We start from the raw sequence: 18809 nt of genomic DNA, 5'->3' as shown, positions 1-18809 counted from the left end.
TGATGGTGGCGATGGCGGTGTGGAGACTCCACCACCGGCGACAATGGAGGTGCTTGATGGACGTGGAAGTGGTCTAGGAAATGGCGCCAAGTGCAACTTTTTGGTGATGGTGCCGATGAGAGGGGGAAGATGATGATTGTGTGATGTAAAAACTATTAAACCATGCATCAATGATCTTTATTTCCGTGTTTGTTTGAAGGTTTATTATGTTTTTCTAGTGAAAATTGTGATATGCCAAATGACAGTTTTAATGGTTGGGGTTGGGGCAAAGACTAAAACCCTCAAACCCAACCCTTATAACGGAATATTCCGTTATAAGGGTTGGGTTTGAGGGTTCTAGTCTTTGCCCCTGTTTTTCAACCCTTAAAAGTGTCAAAAATGGCCAATTCTCAACCCTTAAAACTGGTTTTAGATTTAAGGGTTTGAGGGTTCTACTAGAGATGCTCTGAGCAACTTCAAACAGACGACAGACACGAATCGAAGCCCAACATGTTGATTTAAACGGACGGACGTTCGTTTTTTATGCATGTGCGGTCCATTCTAGACTTAAATTTAAACCAAGTTTGCGTCGGTGCGGAAATGGGATGGACGTACGCGACGCCCGCCCTTCTCCTCCCCAGTCAGTGGCACATCGCCACCATTTGCCCTATTTTTTTCAAAAACCTCCCACCCACTCTCTCGCGTGTGCTATGGACGATGACGCCCCGACCCTCGACGCCGCTGACGGCCTTGCCTTCCTCATCTCCGACGATCCCGTCTTTGCCAAGGACGTACGCAAAGGGTCGGCACCGACCACAAAGAAGAAGGTTCTCATGCCTGAGGAGCGCGCCATCCAATCGTTGAGGAGGAAGAACAACCAGCATGAGCAAGAAGCCAGGAACAAGGCCACGACCAAGTCCACCATCGCTGCCGCCATAGATCGATGGCTTGTACGCACCGATTTAGAATTAATTTAGATTGAAAATGGATCAGGAAGGACAGCCCCGTTTGCGTCGGTGCCTTGGGCCTAGTTTTAGGTCCACTTCAACACAAATAGACGCGGCTGAACGAATTGATTCGCCGCGTTGGAGTTGGTCTGATACACATTTGTAGGACACCCGTCTATGATGGATAAGTCATCACTGTCCGGCCTGAAACAAGTTACCGATGATTAGGCGGTCATTGTTGTTCGGTTTTATAGTAGTGTGTGTTCGGTGGGCTAGTAAGTGGTTATTTGATACTCCCTCCGTCCCAAAATTCTTGTTTAGGTTTGTCTCGAAATGAATGTATCAAAATACTAAAACATGACTAGATACATTCATATCTAAACAAATCTAAGACAAAATTTTTGGGACGAAGGGAGTATGTGCCATCTATTTATGTGTTTTCTTCATGTTATTATTTCTCTTTGCGGTAACCACAAAGTCCTCATCGACAACCATAGTGATTGGAAATATTTGCCTATTTTCACAGGAAATGTCCCAAAGTTTAAAGGGCAGCCCGAGTGCAAAGCACCATCCTGATTTGTCAAATCAACAGCAGCCAAACAGAACCAAAAATGTTCATACAGCCTCAAACGCCAAAACCAATTTCAGTTCAATGGACATTATGGTCGATCATACAACTCAATAATCAAACTCCTTGGTGCTAAACAAGACAATCACGCTCTTGTCTGGAAAAGATCTTGGAGGTCGATTATATCAGCGAGAACTCCTGCGGCGGTGGTGTCGTTTCCGGCTCCTGCACCCTGGATCACCAGCGGGGAGCTCTCGTAGCATCTGCTGTATATCTCCACCTGATCAGGAGAAACGATGCATTTGTAGTTAGACACTGGTTTCCAGAAAACAAAAGGTAATCTTTTTTAATGTAACAGAGCAAAAAATTGGACATCAAAAGGATTCCTTCGCCATTCAGGACGCTAATGCCTTTGCTCATTGATTTGCTAATTCACGGGACATGACCACTTGAACATTAAAACATGTAAGGCTGATTCTGTTGTTCCAAAAAACATCTATGGAAACTAGTAGACGCTGAGATTTTTAATCAAACTGCATATAGCACATTAGAAGCCAGTTTAAGCAAAATACTGACTTCGGTACTTTTAGTGTACCTCAGTTTATCCCAAATTGTTAACGGCACCAAAAAGAAAGGGCAATCGAACCAGTAAAAGGTAGAGCATTCTTTGCATCAATAAATGGTCTAGAAGGGTTGACAAGATACTGTCCCGTCTAGTGGAAGGCAAAAGAAACCCTGCTCAGACCCATTGGCTCTTTTGTTTTGAGAGTTTATATGACAATGAACGAACAAGAAAGAGAAAAATATTAACATACCACATTGTCACTTCCCCTCAATCTCCCCAGTGCAGAATCTTTTGGGACCTCTTGAAGGCCCACTTGGCACCTACAAAATGGGGACATCAGGAACATTGAGACTAACCTACCAGCATGCACAAAATAAGCATTTGAAGAAAATGTCAAACAAACATCATGGTTTTTTATTTCAGCAAATGAGCAGAAAATAAATACTGCTGTAGTTTTGCAGAATAAATTCGAGGCTTTACTGTACAGGTAAAAGCACTGAGTGATGATGCAAAAGGACATTGCACAATGCACAATGCCCATCAAATTGGGCAGGATACATACCCTGTGTTTCCAATGACACAAACATAGCGCAGAACATTTCCCCTCAAAGATGCTGCCTTGACCCTTTCTTCAATCGTCTCATCGAGTTTTGTCAACCCACTCTCAAGGAAATTCGTTGTGGACATAACCTCAGGTCCTAACTCACTCGGATATAAACTCTCAACCTGAAGAGAATTACAAAACTAGCTCATCTAAATAGTAAAGAGTACCTATTCAATTACACAGACTTCCTCACAAGAATGTAGGGCAGTATATATGATGTAGCTTTCCGGCAAACATAGGAACTCAAACAAGCAACGATTTTTTAAGGTTAAAAACAGAAACTATTGGATCAGTCTAATAATATCTTTACAGGCATTGGAGGGTAGTTTTCTAAACTGTAGCATGTTATCTAATCTACTCCCTGGTAGACAAGAGAAGTCCTATGAATAAAAAACCAAGTGCCAGCATATGAAAAATATGGAGCAAGTTATTGCCAAATAGAGTGATTTGGAAAGGAATTGATTCATCTAGAACCTACTTGATTGTTTGTGAACAGTCAGACTAAGAGTAAGGTTAAACATGCATAAGCTATAACAACGAAAAACAGCACCCCGTGCACAAGGAACCATGTTTGTACAAAAACAAGCGCATCAGAATGATTCAAATTGCTGAACAGTATTATAGATAGGCATACAATGATATTCTCCATGCTGATCTGCTGCCCGAGAAGCCTAGCTAGGATCAATGCCTGCACACATACCGAATTTTTGACAAATTAAAAAAGAATCAAATGAAAGTTATTAAACATTTGAAACCTGAACATAAGTTCCCTTTCTGGAGGAACATAATATTATTCGATGTAGACCAAATATAAATGGGATATCCGGAAGGTGAAGGTATTGAAATTCAAAATAGGATAAGATAAAGTAGGCCCGTCCTGTTTGAATTGGATGGGCATTTTGTGCTTTTGGTTGTACTGGTTAAGGTTTTCTTTATCGAATCCTTGCAATAAAACATACACTCATCAAAAGTAACATGCAACAGCAGTTAGAATATACATATCAGTTCACTACTTCACTTAGCAGAAGAAGAAAAATACTGCCAAAGGCTAAACAAAGACACAAGTAAAGAGAATTATGTTGGTATTCATGAGTAGAACACAGCTAACTAACTCAATGCATGCAGAGACATGAGCTATCTAACCTTTCTAGCCACATCCATCCCACTGAGATCATCACGTGGATCTACAAAAAATAAACAACAGAGTAAATGCACTTTCCCATGTAAAGCATAAGTTAAGCAAAGTATATGCACCCTAGTCCTTAGCTAAAAACCAAATTATATGCACTTTTCGGATGTTTTCACAAAGAAAAGACAAACACAAAAATATAACTCAATTCAGTGAACTGTTTTTTTCTTTTCTGATTTCTTGTGTTTTTAGGGAAGTAGGTTAGGCCTATAGCTACGTTCCAAAACCTCATGCCTTGAGACAATCATAAGTGCACGTTTTAGATTCTGTTTCCAAAGTTTACTAATGAAAAGTAGAAAAAATAGCATGGGAGTACATCAGTATATTTCCATCGTATAGCCTAAGCTTTACCAATTTTCCATATACTCATCAAACAGCGGTCTGTTAGAAGAAATGAATATATTAATATGGCATAATACAGATAAATGTAGCAACATATTGCTTCAATCCGAATAAAATTATCCATTCTCCTTCCAACCCAATGATACAACTATCTTTTACTTATGTACCATAGCTTCCTGGAAATAAGCTTATATCAACGTAATTTTCTTCTCATTAACCAATGGTAAACAACTAGACATATATAAATATCGTGATGACAGATATGAGGTGAGTATACATCTTTTAGACCTGGTTCTGTATAACCAAGAGCCTTGGCAGTTTTCACAACTTCGCTAAATTTCTTTCCATCCTCCAGCTCACTCATCACATAGCCAAGTGTACCTACGATAGTGTATTAAGGAAGGAGTGTATTGTATTGTCATTTGTAAAACACTGCATTATCAAAACAAGCATGCTAAAATTTATGTACCACTCAGACTGCCAACGATTCGGGAAACTGGATCTCCAGATGCAATAATGCGGGTTACAGAAGCTATTACAGGCAAACCTGCTCCAACCTGGAAGTAAGAATTGCAAAGATTGGTGGATGTCCTTTGTAAAAATTGAAACATCAGGTATCAAATAAACAGTGAGAATAAGCAAATAAGATAATGTAATATACACGGTTTGACTCCTACAGTCCAGTCACAATAACTTTTTACACAAAATGAACATGCGTGATGAACAAACTATCAGAACACTTCACAAAAAGATGAGCAAATATACAATATGAAAAGAGCAAGAAATCAAGAAATAATTACTAATAACATGTGCATACTGTAGATTCAAATCTTATCTGACGGAAGTGGGACGTCAACTTTTTAAAATCCTCCTGCACAAAAAGCAAGCAAATCAGGTAAAGCACATATGAAACTTATCTCATTGGCTGAATATAAACCAGTGAATCTTATACATCACTTAGTAAGACTAGGAGTCGAGATGGCCTTACATAAGCACATGTAAGAGGTTTTTTGTTTGCCAAAACAACGCAGCATCCATGATCCACGGCATCCTTCAGCACACCAACAGTGTCATAAGTTGCAGAACAATCAACTATCACCAGACCTACAAAAAAGTGTTCAAGTGTAACACAAGCTGTAAAGAAGATCCATAGATCGAAAACAGGAAGTATCATCAAAATCATCACACAGAGGAAAGCTGGGATTTTCATTTTATGTTTTCTATTGATTTAAATAAATAATGTGGCAAGCATAATATATGGTGTGCGAGTGAAATGGGTTGGTGTGTTGTCTATGATATATGAGCAAGAGAGTGCAGAACTAACAAACCGGTTGTTCTTCCAAGCATGGTAGCGGCATCGATGACTTTCCCCATTGCCTCCGGCTTGTTAAACACCTGACAGTGCCCTGGATTTCCGCAACCAATCCAGTCATACATCAAATTCCGTTGCATGTACGGGAAGAAAAGTAGATTAAACTCCGATCGATGCCCGTATTTTTCACATAGTGCTCTGAAGAATGCCGCACCCACTTGCGCTGCAACATAAGGATCGATGCGGATGGAATGAAACTTTACATACCGCGAGCGAGCAGCGAGGACAGGGGCGAGCCGGCGGACTTGGCGGAGCAGAGGTCGTTGAGGAGCGCGTCATCGAGGCCGTTGGCGCGGACGTCGTCTGCGACGAGCAGCGAAGTGCTGTCGCCAACGCCCACCACCCGGATGGCGACGCCCTATAATCAGAAGCAGGTAAGCACGCATGAGCGCCGCCGAATCGGGGGAGGGGAAAGCGGCGGGTGGATGAACCTGACCTGGTTGGCGTGGAGCGGCCTGCAGGAGACGATGTGGCGGAGGAGGTGGCGGCCGACGCCGCCGCAGCCGAGGAGCACCACCGGCAGGACCGACCTCGCCTGCGCCTGCGGCATTTGGAAAGGCGGATCGGCTTCGATTCGTCTCGTCTCGTCTGGTCCAGAGAGGAGCTGCTGGAGTAGTGTTCCTAGCGCCGGCAGCAGAGTTTCTAGCTGCTCCGTTGGGGCTTCGGTCGTTTGGGCCGCCCGTACCACACCAACGTTGTCACCTACCGCTGACATATGTTGTCATGCCACTAAAAAAAACATATGTTGTGATTCTCCTTGAAAAAATCTATATCTATATCTATATCTATACTTCCATACCTACCTAATAATAAAGCGGCTATTGCTTCCGTCGGAAAACCTACCGCGGCATTTTTATAAAAAATCCCCTTAATTTTTGTTATTCAACCCGCGCTTCATCATTTATCTGCAACGCAAAAGAAAAAAACGATTCGCTGCAAAAATTATACCCGTACGCATTGCCTCCTCCCGTCGACCCTGGGCCACCCTGGCCCGTGCCCAGGCCGCCGCCACACCACTCGCCGCCGCGGCCGATCTCAACCGCCACCCCTGTCGATCTCAACACACCCGCCTCCGCGGCCGTACCTCTCCCCGCTCACTGCCCCCGTTGCGGCGCTCGAGAGCATCGCGTCGACCCTGGTCCACCCTGTCCTGTGCCCAGGCCGCTGCCACACCACTCGCCGCTGCGGCCGACCTCAACCACCACTGTTGTCGATCTCAAACCACCCGCCTCCACGGCCGTACCTCTGTCCGCTTGCTGCCCCCGTTTCGGCGCTCGAGCACAGCTTCTGGATCAAATCAACGCGACAGCTACAGTGAGTTGGGATGATGCGTCTGCTCGACGCAGAACGGCGGCAACACGGCGAAGCGAAGTACTTGCAGGTGGAGGCGGGCCTCCATGGCTCACACAGGGAACTCCGAGGTTATGGCGTGGCAACGGCGACTCCTTATGGCCAGATAGAGGCGCCTAACCCTTGCTCCTCTCATCGTATCCCCTCCTCCGGCAGGAACTCATCATCTGGTGAGATCCCCTCCCCATGCCTCTAACCGTGTGCCAAGCACCGGCAAGAAATTTTGTTTTGTGGGGATTTGTTTGCTGATGAATGAATGTATTGAATGTAAGATTGTATTGTTGTAGAGACAGAGAATGGAACACCACCTTCAGTTTGTCATCTGATCCCACATTCTCTACCCCATGAGTGAAATAAAATAACAGTACATTGATCAATTCACGTAGCCTCTATGTTTTGCTTTGCTTGTCCCGCTCAATTTCTCATCATGGTGGAATTAACAATGGACGGGTTGATTTCTCAACAAAATAGGATAGGACTGACTACGTTAGTTAGTTAGCTTATTATTTTAATAAATCAAAATGATTATAAAAAGATTAAAAACGCGTGGTATTTTTTCTCCCGTTGTAACGCACGGACCCTTTTGCTAGTACGGTAGTAATGCTATTTAGTGGACGATCGCTGGGATGGCATTTACCAACGTTTGTCATGGTATTTTATGTTGCGGGAATATTACAATGTCTTTCAGCGAACACGACAATTCTTCATAGCAAAATCCTTTTGTTGTAATAATTTGCCACGTACTCCCTCCGTTTATAAATAATTGTAGTTGCGAAGAACTAATCTAGTTCCCTCAACTACAATTATTTAGATACAGAAAAAGTATTTATAAATAAATTGTCATTTTATTCTAAAGGATTTGCCATAAAAAACATTTGCAAATATCATCCCCAGACAACATTCGCTGGCTAAATGGGTCTAATGATTATGTTGTGATTTTTGCTAAGAAAAAGAGGTGATTATAGCTACATTTTAACCATCCAATAAAATTTAGCTATAAAAACTATGAAAACCGAACCAATTTTTTTCCAGAAAATCCGAGCCAATTTTTTTACATGGTAAGAGGTGTCTCATTTTCATATAATAAAATCATAATACAAGTCACGTAACCATCAACCTCACAAACTGAAAAGACAATATAGAATACTAGTTTCTACACAAAGGAACACCGACCAAGAAATGTGGTTGAGGTGTCATCCTCCGACGGCGGGTGTAGCCACAACAACTCCCTACTGACATGGCGATTCCGATCAATGTTGGTCTCCTCATCATTGATTTCACATTTCGCGGCTATGGGATTGCTCAGCCTTAGGTCAGGGGACAAATCCATGTTCAGCTTGCCGGTGCCGGCAGCGGTGACGCCCGTGGGTGTCGTTTCCCTTCTTGGAGGCGATGTCATGGCCTTTAGTTGCGCCCCTCTTCGAGCTCAAGAGAAACCCTAGGTCCGGATCCCCTGGATCGGATGGCGATGACGTCTCGGCGTTGTCTTTCTTCTTGCCCGCTCGCGATGTCCTCGAAGTTGGCTTTGGATATGTTGGGCTTATTGTTGGTTGTATTGCCGCTCTTAGTTCGGGCTTGGTAGATTTAGATGTGTTATATCCTCTAATCGGGCCGAGCATCCGGGGACCATGTTCATGCTTGCATGCGTTCGTGTCATGTGTTGCATCACCATTGTATTCATTATATTCTTTCTATCAATCAATTAAATGATACGCAAGCTTTGCGTATTCGCAAAAAATAACACTGACCAATAAGGAAAATTGCAATTAAGATCGAAGAATTCCGTGAGCTTTATACCAATGTCCATCGCCCTGCCTCTGACACCACCATAAGAGCCACAAAGGAAATAATGACGGGTCACCTTCTCACCCGAACTTGACACAGCTCCATCATTGATATGCAACTTTACGGATCTTCAAGGTGGCTCACCAAAGGCGAAGCCATTTTTCGTTGAACGAATCAGACTGAGGCAACACCCTAGACACGTCATTGAACTCCAAATATAGCACCCTCGTACGAACAAGGCATCGGAGGAGTAAACCATACCTGCTAGCCACCAACCATGAACCCAACACATGATCCGTCTTTCAAATGGGTCGATACATGCCACTATCTGCATCTGCTCATGGACTATCTCCAAATCTCCGCACGGCGTTGGAGCAGACGCCGTCCCAATGGCGGAGCCCGAGGACACAAGTCCACCGCAAGGATGCCGCTGCCACAACATCTCTGCTTGAACAGATTAGTTCTCAAATTCATCGCCAAACCTAGACCTGATAGCCTCATCTCGAGAGAATCCAAAACTTCTTTATTCGGCGCCCTTGCCGCCAAAGCCAAAACATCGAACAACGAAAAAACTAAGATATTCTATACCTAATATTAAAGAGATGATTGTTTTTCTAAAAATCATTTACGATGGGATCAGATTTTTCGTCCGTAAGCACCTAGGCGTTTTCTCACAATGCCAACCACTAGACTAAACAAGATCTGATGTTCAATTGGCAGCACGACATATTAAATTGAGCTAACAGCCGCGCCAGATACCGAAAGCAAAAGAAAAAGAATTCTTTGGAAAAAGTGAATATATTTTAGAACGCAAATATTTTGCAAAATTGTGAACAAAAAATTAAAACTCAAATATTTTTTCCAAAAAAAATTATTTATTTATTTTTAAACCTGAATGTTTTCTAAATACGTTTTTTGAAAACTAGGAATACTGTAGTGATTTTTTTTAAATTGCATACATTTTTAGAAACACAAGCATTTTTTAAAAAATTGAATTTGAAAAGGCAAGCGTCTTTCAAAACATGAAATTTGTTTGAAAACTGGAAGGTATGTATCTACATTTTTTTCAAATCTATACCTACTAATGAAATTCGGTCAATTTCTTAAATATGACCGCGGATCCATTGTTTTAGTTCAATTTATTAAACTAGGGGTATGAAAGGAATACTTTTCTCCGTCACGTCTTCACATACGAGCAGCCTTGCTCGGCTAGTGACACCCGCCACAATGCATGTGATGTCCAACTAAGGTTTCATGGACTATCTCACACAAACTACTCAATTTATAGGATAATATGAACATATATTACGTGTAGTGATTTTCCCTATTATATCACTCGGATGAAAAAAAAACTTTCTTCGATGCCCTTGATCTCACCGGACATAAAGGAGGCTCTACGATCCATCTATTGGACTTGAACAACCTTGATTAGTGACAATTGGTATTACAATCACAAGCGACAAGGACGGCAAAAAGGACAAGCGGAAACATGGGTGTGATGTGATATTGAAATGAAGGCACTTAAGGATGAGGTATTAGTCATGTTTATTTGTTAATGGCATGAGGTGTCAGGTCTTTAGCCATGCTCAATGGGTAAGGACATGTGTGGATGGGTGGGGGTGTTTTCTCCCGTGCACCGATGCTACATACATACATACATACATACATGAGTGAAAAACGAGTCAATTTACTACGGGTGCGTTTGGTTGCAAAGGTGGCTATGAATGGGTTGGGATGGTTCAAAAAATAGACATGTTTGGTCTTAAAGCACTTGAACGGTTTCACTCAAAAAAAGAAAATATGGTCTGAAGATGTTGAACAATTCCACCCCAAAAAATCGGTTTAATCCTATGGTCGCCCGTTGCATGCATGATATTGTTAGCATGACTGGTGGTCCCATTCCAAATAATTAACTCATCTCTTATATACAACCAAACACATGAGTGTAATAGTTTCGTCCTTAAAAAATGGATGGTCCAAACTCATTCATAATGGCACCTTCAACCAAACACATCTTGCATGGACCGTTTGCTTTGGTTTATATAGAGTGCGGCTTGGACTAACCACAAGAACACAACTAGCCCACTCGCCAAACACTTATTGCCCCACCTACGAGACCTGAGTTTGACCCCAACCTTGCCCCCTTTTCACTCTTTTTTTAAAATTTAAATGCTTTTTAAGATATTCATATCTTTCAAACCCTAACTCCAAATCTAAAATGTTACCCATGAAAATCGCTAATATGTAGATTTTAAATATGCTATTATCTTACATGTTACTTATTTCTATACTAAAGTTTATGGTGCAACCTTAATTAATACCTTCTCTATATTATGTATTTTGGAAATGCCTATTACCTATGTCTTTTTATCTCATTTAACTTGAGTATATATGATAATTTAATACTCTCACAAAAGATAGTATTGACATAAAGTGGATGTTGATTTCTAATAGCTACCCTATGCTAAATCATCCAATCATTACGTTTTTACGCAACACCACTTATCATGTTATTTTTTGTGTAGAGATTTCAAGGGATTTGCTGATATTGTCCAGCGTGTATAAGGAGGTGATTAGGTGATTTTTTTCCATTACAACGCATGATCATGTTTGCTAGTAAGATACTAAACCCTAAAGCTACACGTTCTGTGGGCATGGGATTCGGAGACCCCCTCACCACCGATAACCGAGAACAGCGCAGGACAACATCAAAAGGCTAGCACGTGGAGGTGGTTAGTGTTGGAAATATGCCCTAGAGGCAATAATAAAATGGTTATTATCATATTTCCTTGTTCATGATAATCGTCTATTGTTCATGCTATAATTGTATTAACAGGAAACAGTAATACATGTGTGAATAAATAAATCACAATGTGTCCCTAGCAAGCCTCTAGTTGGCTAGCTCGTTGATCAATAGATGATCATGGGCATTGGATGTCATTGATAACGGGATCACATCATTGGGAGAATGATGTGATGGACAAGACCCAATACTAAGCATAGCACTAGATCGTATTGTTCGTATGCTAAAGCTTTTCCAATGTCAAGTATCTTTTCCTTCGACCGTGAGATTGTGCAACTCCCGGATACCGTAGGAGTGCTTTGGGTGTATCAAACGTCACAACGTAACTGAGTGACTATAAAGGTGCACTACGGGTACCTCCGAAAGTGTCTGTTGGGTTGGTACGAATCGAGATCGGGATTTGTCACTCCGTGTGAGGGAGAGGTATTTCTGGGCCCACTCGGTAGAACATCATCATGAGCTCAATGTGACTAAGGAGTTAGTCACACGATGACGTGCTACGGAACGAGTAAAGAGACTTACCGGTAACGAGATTGAACAAGGTATAGGTATACCGACGATCGAATCTCGGGCAAGTTCTATACCGACAGACAAAGGGAATTGTATACGGGATTGATTGAATCCTTGACATCGTGGTTCATCCGATGAGATCATCGTGGAGCAAGTGGGAGCCACCATGGGTATCCAGACCCCGCTGATGGTTATTGGCCAGAGAGGTGTCTCGGTCATGTCTACCTGTCTCCCGAACCCGTAGGGTCTACACACTTAAGGTTCGATGACGCTAGGGTTATAGGGAATTGTTATACGAGGTTATCGAAAGTTGTTCGGAGTCCCGGATGAGATACCGAACGTCACGAGGAGCTCCGGAATGGTCCGGAGGTAAAGATTGATATATAGGACGGATGGTTTCGGACACCGGAAGTGTTTCGGGCATCACCAGTAACGTACCGGGACCACCAGGACCACCGGAGGTGGCCCCGGGGATCCATTGAAGGGGGGCAACGACCCCGTGAGGCTAGATGGGCCAAGTGGGGGAGGGAACCAGCCCCTAGGTGGGCTGGTGCGCCCCCCACTCAGCCCATGGCGCAGGAAGAGGGGAGAGGGGGGAAACCCTAGCGCAGGTGGGCCTAAGGCCCACCAGAGGGGTGCGCCACCCCTCCTCCCCCTGGCCACCGCACCTCCCATATGGGGGGGCTGCCGCACCACCTAGGGTGGGAACCCTAGGGGTGGCACCCCCCTCCCCTCCTCCTATATATAGTGGGCACTTTTGGCCATTGGGGAACACACTTTTCCCTCTCCCTCGGTGCAGCCCTGCCCTTCTTTCTCCTCCTCTCTGTCGGTGCTTGGCGAAGCCCTGCCGGGAGACCTCGTCTCTCCATCGACACCACACCGTCGTGCTGCTGGAGATCTTCCCCAACCTCTCCCTCCTCCTTGCTGGATCAAGGTGCTGGAGACGTCACCGGGCTGCACGTGTGTTGAACGCGGAGGTGCCGTGGTTCGGCACTAGATCGGAATCACACCGTGATCTGAATCGCCACGAGTACGACTCCATCAACCGCATTCTAGTAGCGCTTACGCTTAGCGATCTTCAAAGGTATGAAGATGCACTCACCCCTCTCTCGTTGCTGGTCTCTCCATAGGAAGATCTGAATATGCGTAGGAAATGTTTTGAATTTATGCTACGTTGCCCAACAGTGGCATCCGAGCTAGGTTTTTTGTGCGTAGATTCTATGCACGAGTAGAACACAAAAGGTTGTGGGCGATGATTTGTCAATTGCTTGCCTCTACTAGTCTTATTCTTTTACGGCGGTATTGTGGGATGAAGCGTCCCGGACCGACCTTACACGTATGCTTACGTGAGACTGGTTCCATCGACAGACATGCACACCGTGCATAAAGGTGGCTAGCGGGTGTCTGTCTCTCCTACTCTAGTCGGATTGGATTTGATGAAAAGGGTCCTTATGAAGGTTAAATAGCTTTGGCATATCATCGTTTTGGTTGTCACGTAGGTAAGAAGGCGTTCTTGCTAGAAACCCAAATCAGCCACGTAAAACTTGCAACAACAATTAGAGGACGTCTAACTTGTTTTTGCAGGGTTTGACATGTGATGTGATATGGCCAAAGTTGTGATGTTGCATGTATGATGTATGAGATGATCATGTTATTGTAATAGGTTTCACGACTTGCATGTCGATGAGTTTGACAACCGGCAGGAGCCATAGGAGTTGTCTTAATTTATTGTATGAGATGCAACGCCATGTGCTTACTACTTTTACTTCATTGCTAACGGTTAGCTATAGTAGTAGTGATAGTAGTAGTTGGCGTGACGACTTCACGGAGACACGATGATGGAGATCATGGTGTCACGCCAGTGATGATGATGATCATGCGATGCCTGAAGATGGAGATCGAAAGAGCAAAGATGATAATGGCCATATCATGTCACTATATGATTGCATTGTGATGTTTATCATGTTTTTCATCTTATTGCTTAGAACGACGGTAGCATAATAAGATGATCCCTCTTAAAATTTCGAGAACGTATTCCCCTAAGTGTGCACCGTTGCGAAGGATCGTTGTCTCGAAGCACCATGTGATGATCGGGTGTGATAGATTCTAACGTTCACATACAACGGGTGTAAGCCAGATTTACACACGCGAAACACCTAGGTTGACTCGACGAGCTTAGCATGTACAGACATGACCTCGAATACAAGAGACCAAAAGGTCGAACATGAGTCGTATGGTTGAATACGATCAACATGAAGTTACTCACCATGGTGACTAGTCCGTCTCACGTGATGATCGGACACGGGTTAGTCAACATGGATCATGTATCACTTAGATGACTAGAGGGATGTCGATTTAACTGGGAGTTTATACTTAATATGATTAAATGAACTTAATTGTCATGAACTTAGTCCAAAAGTTGTCTTTATAAATATTGTAGATGGCCAACATCAACCTCAATTTCAACGCATTCCTAGAGAAAAACAAGCTGAAAGATGATGGTAGCAACTATGCGGACTCGGTTCGCAACTTGAAGCTCATCCTTGAAGCAGCTAAAAAGGCTTATGTCCTTGATGCGCCGCTAGGTGACCCTCCCGCTCCCGTAGCAGCCCAGGACATTCTGAACGTCTGGCAAACGCGGAGTGATGACTACTCTCTGGTTAGGTGTGGCATGCTATACAGTTTAGAAACGGGGCTCCAAAGGCGTTTTGAGCAACACGGTGCATATGAGATGTTCCAAGAGCTTAAGCTAGTTTTTCAAGCTCATGCCCATGTCGAGAGATATGAAGTCTCCGACAAGTTCTTTAGCTGTAAGATGGAGGAGAACAGTTCTGTCAGTGAGCACATACTCAAAATGTCTGGGTTACACGGTCGTCTGACTTCACTTGGAGTCGAACTTCCGGATGATGTTATAATTGACAGAATCCTCCAGTCTCTCCCACCAAGCTACAAAGGTTTTGTGCTGAACTACAACATGCAAGGGATGGAGAAGACCATTCCCGAGTTGTACTCGATGCTCAAGTCTGCAGAAGTAGAAATCAAGAAAGAGCATCAAGTGTTGATGGTAAACAAGACCACTAGTTTCAAGAAGGGCAAGGGTAAGAAGAACTTCAAGAAAGACGGCAAAGCCGTTGCCGCGCCCGGTAAGCCAGATGCCGGGAAGAAGAAAAAGAATGGACCCAAGCCTGAGACTGAGTGCTTCTATTGCAAGGGAAAGGGTCACTGGAAGCGGAACTTCCCCAAATACTTAGCGGACAAGAAGGCCGGCAACGTTATAGGTATATGTGATATACATGTTATTGATGTGTACCTTACCAGCGCTCGTAGTAGCTCCTGGGTATTTGATACCGGTGCTGTTGCTCACATTTACAACTCAAAGCAGGAACTACGAAATAAGCGGAGACTGGCCAAGGACGAGGTGACGATGCGCGTCGGGAATGGCTCCAAGGTCGATGTGATCGCCGTCGGCACGCTACCTCTACATCTACCGTCGGGATTAGTTTTAAACCTTAATAATTGTTATTTAGTACCAGCTTTGAGCATGAACATTGTATCAGGGTCTTGCTTAATGCGAGACAGCTACTCATTTAAGTCAGAGAATAATGGTTGTTCTATTTATATGAGTGATATGTTTTATGGTCATGCTCCGCTGGTGAATGGTTTATTCTTGATGAATCTCGATCGTGATGTTACGCATATTCATAGTGTGAGTACCAAAATATGTAAAGTTGATAATGATAGTCCCACATACTTGTGGCACTGCCGCCTTGGTCATATCGGCGTTAAGCGCATGAAGAAGCTCCATACTGATGGACTATTAGAGTCTCTTGACTTTGAACCATTTGACACATGCGAACCGTGCCTCATGGGCAAGATGACTAAGACTCCATTCTCATGAATAATGGAGAGAGCAACCGACTTATTGGAAATAATACATACTGATGTGTGTGGTCCAATGAACGTTGAAGCTCGCGGTGGCTATCGTTATGTTCTCACTCTCACCGATGATTTGAGTAGGTATGGGTATATCTACTTGATGAAGCACAAATCTGAGATGTTTGAAAAGTTCAAGGAATTTTAGAGTGAGGTCGAGAATCAACGTGACAGAAAAATTAAGTGTCTACGATCTGATCATGGAGGAGAATATTTGAGTCACGAGTTTGGCACACACCTAAGGAAGTGTGGAATCGTTTCACAACTGACGCCGCCTGGCACACCGCAACGCAACGGAGTGTGTGAACATCGTAATCGCACTTTATTAGATATGGTACGATCTATGATGTCTCTTACCGACTTACCGCTATCATTTTGGGGATACGCATTAGAAACTGCAGCATTCACTTTAAATAGGGCACCGTCTAAATCCGTTGAGATGACACCGTATGAACTGTGGTTTGGCAAGAAACCTAAAGTTTGGGCTGCGATGCTTATGTGAAGAAACTTCAACCAGAAAAGCTCGAACCCAAAGCGAAAAAATGCGTATTCCTAGGATACCCTAAGGAAACTATTAGGTATACCTTCTATCTTGGATCCGAAGGTAAAACCTTTGTTGCCAAGAACGGATCCTTTCTAGAGAAAGAGTTTCTCTCGAAAGAAGTAAGTGGGAGGAAGGTAGAACTTGATGAGGTAATTACACCCCCTCTCGAACAGGATAGTAGCGCCGCGCGGGAAGTTGTTCCTGTGGCACCTACACCAACTGAAGAAGAAGTTAATGATAATGATCATGAAGCTTCAGATCAAGTTACTACTGAGTCGCGAAGGTCCACAAGGGCACGCTCCACACCAGAGTGGTACGGCAACCCTGTGATGGAAATCATGTTGTTAGACAACGGTGAACCTTCAAACTATGAAGAAGCGATGGCAGGCCCGGATTCCAACAAATGGCTTGAAGCTATGACATCCGAGATAGGATCCATGTATGAGAACAAAGTATGGACTTTGGTGGACTTGCCCGATGACCGATGAGCCATAGAAAATAAATGGATCTTCAAGAAGAAGACTGATGCGAACGGTAATGTAACCGTTTACAAAGCTCGACTTGTCGCAAAGAGTTTTCGACAAATTCAAGGGATTGACTACGAAGAGACTTTCTCTCCCGTAGCGAAGCTGAAATCAGTCTGAATCATGTTAGCAATTGGCGCCTTTTATGATTATGAAATTTGGCAAATGGACGTCAAAACAGCGTTCCTTAACGGGAACCTTAAGGAAGAGTTGTATATGATGCAACCAGAAGGTTTTGTCGACCCTAAGGGTGCTGAAAAAGTGTGCAAGCTCTAGCGCTCCATCTATGGGCTGGTGCAAGGATCTCAGAGTTGGAACATTCGCTTTAATGAGGTGATTAAAGCGTTTGGGTTCATACAGGTTTACGGAGAAGCCTGTCTGTACAAGAAAGTGAGTGGGAGCTCTGTAGCTTTCCTCATACTATATGTGGATGACATATTATTGATGGGGAATGATATAGAGATGTTGGAGAGCATAAAGGCCTATTTGAACAAGAGTTTTTCAATGAAGGACCTTGGAGAAGCTGCATACATATTAGGCATCAAGATCTATAGAGATAGATCGAGACGCCTCATTGGTCTTTCGCAAAGTACATACCTTGACAAGATATTGAAGAAGTTCAATATGGAAAACTCAAAGAAAGGGTTCTTGCCAGTTTTGCAAGGTATGAGATTGAGTAAGACTCAGTCGCCGACCACGGCAGCAGATAGAGAGAAGATGAGTTCTGTCCCCTACGCTTCAGCCGTAGGCTCTCTTATGTATGCCATGCTTTGTACCAGACCTGATATAAACCTTGCCATAAGTTTGGTAGGGAGGTACCAAAGTGATCCCGGTATGGAACACTGGACAGCGGTCAAGAACATCCTTAAGTACCTAAAAAGGACTAAGCAAATGTTTCTCGTTTATGGAGGTGACGAAGAGCTCGTCGTAAAGGGTTACGTCGACGCTAGCTTTGACACAGATCCGGATGACTCTAAGTCACAGACCGGATACGTATATGTGTTAAATGGTGGGGCAGTGAGCTGGTGCAGCAGCAAGTACATGGCAGCATCTACATGTGAAGCGGAGTACATAGCTGCTTCAGAAGCGGCTCATGAAGGAATTTGGATGAAGGAGCTCATCACCGACCTTGGAGTGGTTCCAAGCGCGTCGGGTCCAATGACACTCTTCTGTGATAACACTGGGGCCATTGCCATAGCCAAGGAGCCCAGGTTTCACCGGAAGACGAAGCACATCAAACGCCGCTACAACTCCATCCAGGACCATGTCCAGAGTGGAGTAATGGAGATTTGTAAAGTACACACGGATCTGAATGTTGCAGACCCGTTGACTAAACCTCTTCCACGAGCAAAATATGATCAACACCATAATGTTATGGGTGTTCGATACATCACAATGTAACTAGATTATTGACTCTAGTGCAAGTGGGAGACTGTTGGAAATATGCCCTAGAGGCAATAATAAAATGGTTATTATCATATTTCCTTGTTCATGATAATCGTCTATTGTTCATGCTATAATTGTATTAACACGAAACAGTAATACATGTGTGAATAAATAGATCACAATGTGTCCCTAGCAAGCCTCTAGTTGGCTAGCTCGTTGATCAATAGATGATCATGGTTTCCTGATCATGGGCATTGGATGTCATTGATAACAGGATCACATCATTGGGAGAATGATGTGATGGACAAGACCCAATACTAAGCATAGCACTAGATCGTATTGCTCGTATGCTAAAGCTTTTCCAATGTCAAGTATCTTTTCCTTCGACCGTGAGATTGTGCAACTCCC

At 43.5% G+C, this 18809-nt stretch overlaps 1 protein-coding gene across 1 annotated transcript; it reads right to left on the bottom strand.

The window, feature by feature from the left end:
* Positions 1–1423: 1423 nt before the first annotated feature.
* On the bottom strand, positions 1424–6252 carry LOC123395219 (bifunctional aspartokinase/homoserine dehydrogenase 1). Its single transcript, XM_045090170.1, has 12 exons — positions 6003–6252; positions 5774–5924; positions 5523–5600; positions 5183–5298; positions 5012–5065; positions 4664–4751; positions 4483–4575; positions 3807–3847; positions 3298–3351; positions 2622–2785; positions 2310–2379; positions 1424–1774 (listed from the first exon to the last, which is right to left on the bottom strand). The coding sequence occupies exons 1-12, from the start codon at positions 6114–6116 to the stop codon at positions 1640–1642; spliced, it is 1158 nt and encodes a 385-aa protein (XP_044946105.1). The 5' UTR covers positions 6117–6252; the 3' UTR covers positions 1424–1639.
* Positions 6253–18809: the final 12557 nt, after the last annotated feature.

This window comes from Hordeum vulgare, chromosome 5H, assembly GCF_904849725.1.
Source record: "Hordeum vulgare subsp. vulgare chromosome 5H, MorexV3_pseudomolecules_assembly, whole genome shotgun sequence".
Lineage (NCBI taxonomy): Eukaryota > Viridiplantae > Streptophyta > Magnoliopsida > Poales > Poaceae > Hordeum > Hordeum vulgare.
This window is presented reverse-complemented; position numbering and strand designations above follow the sequence as displayed.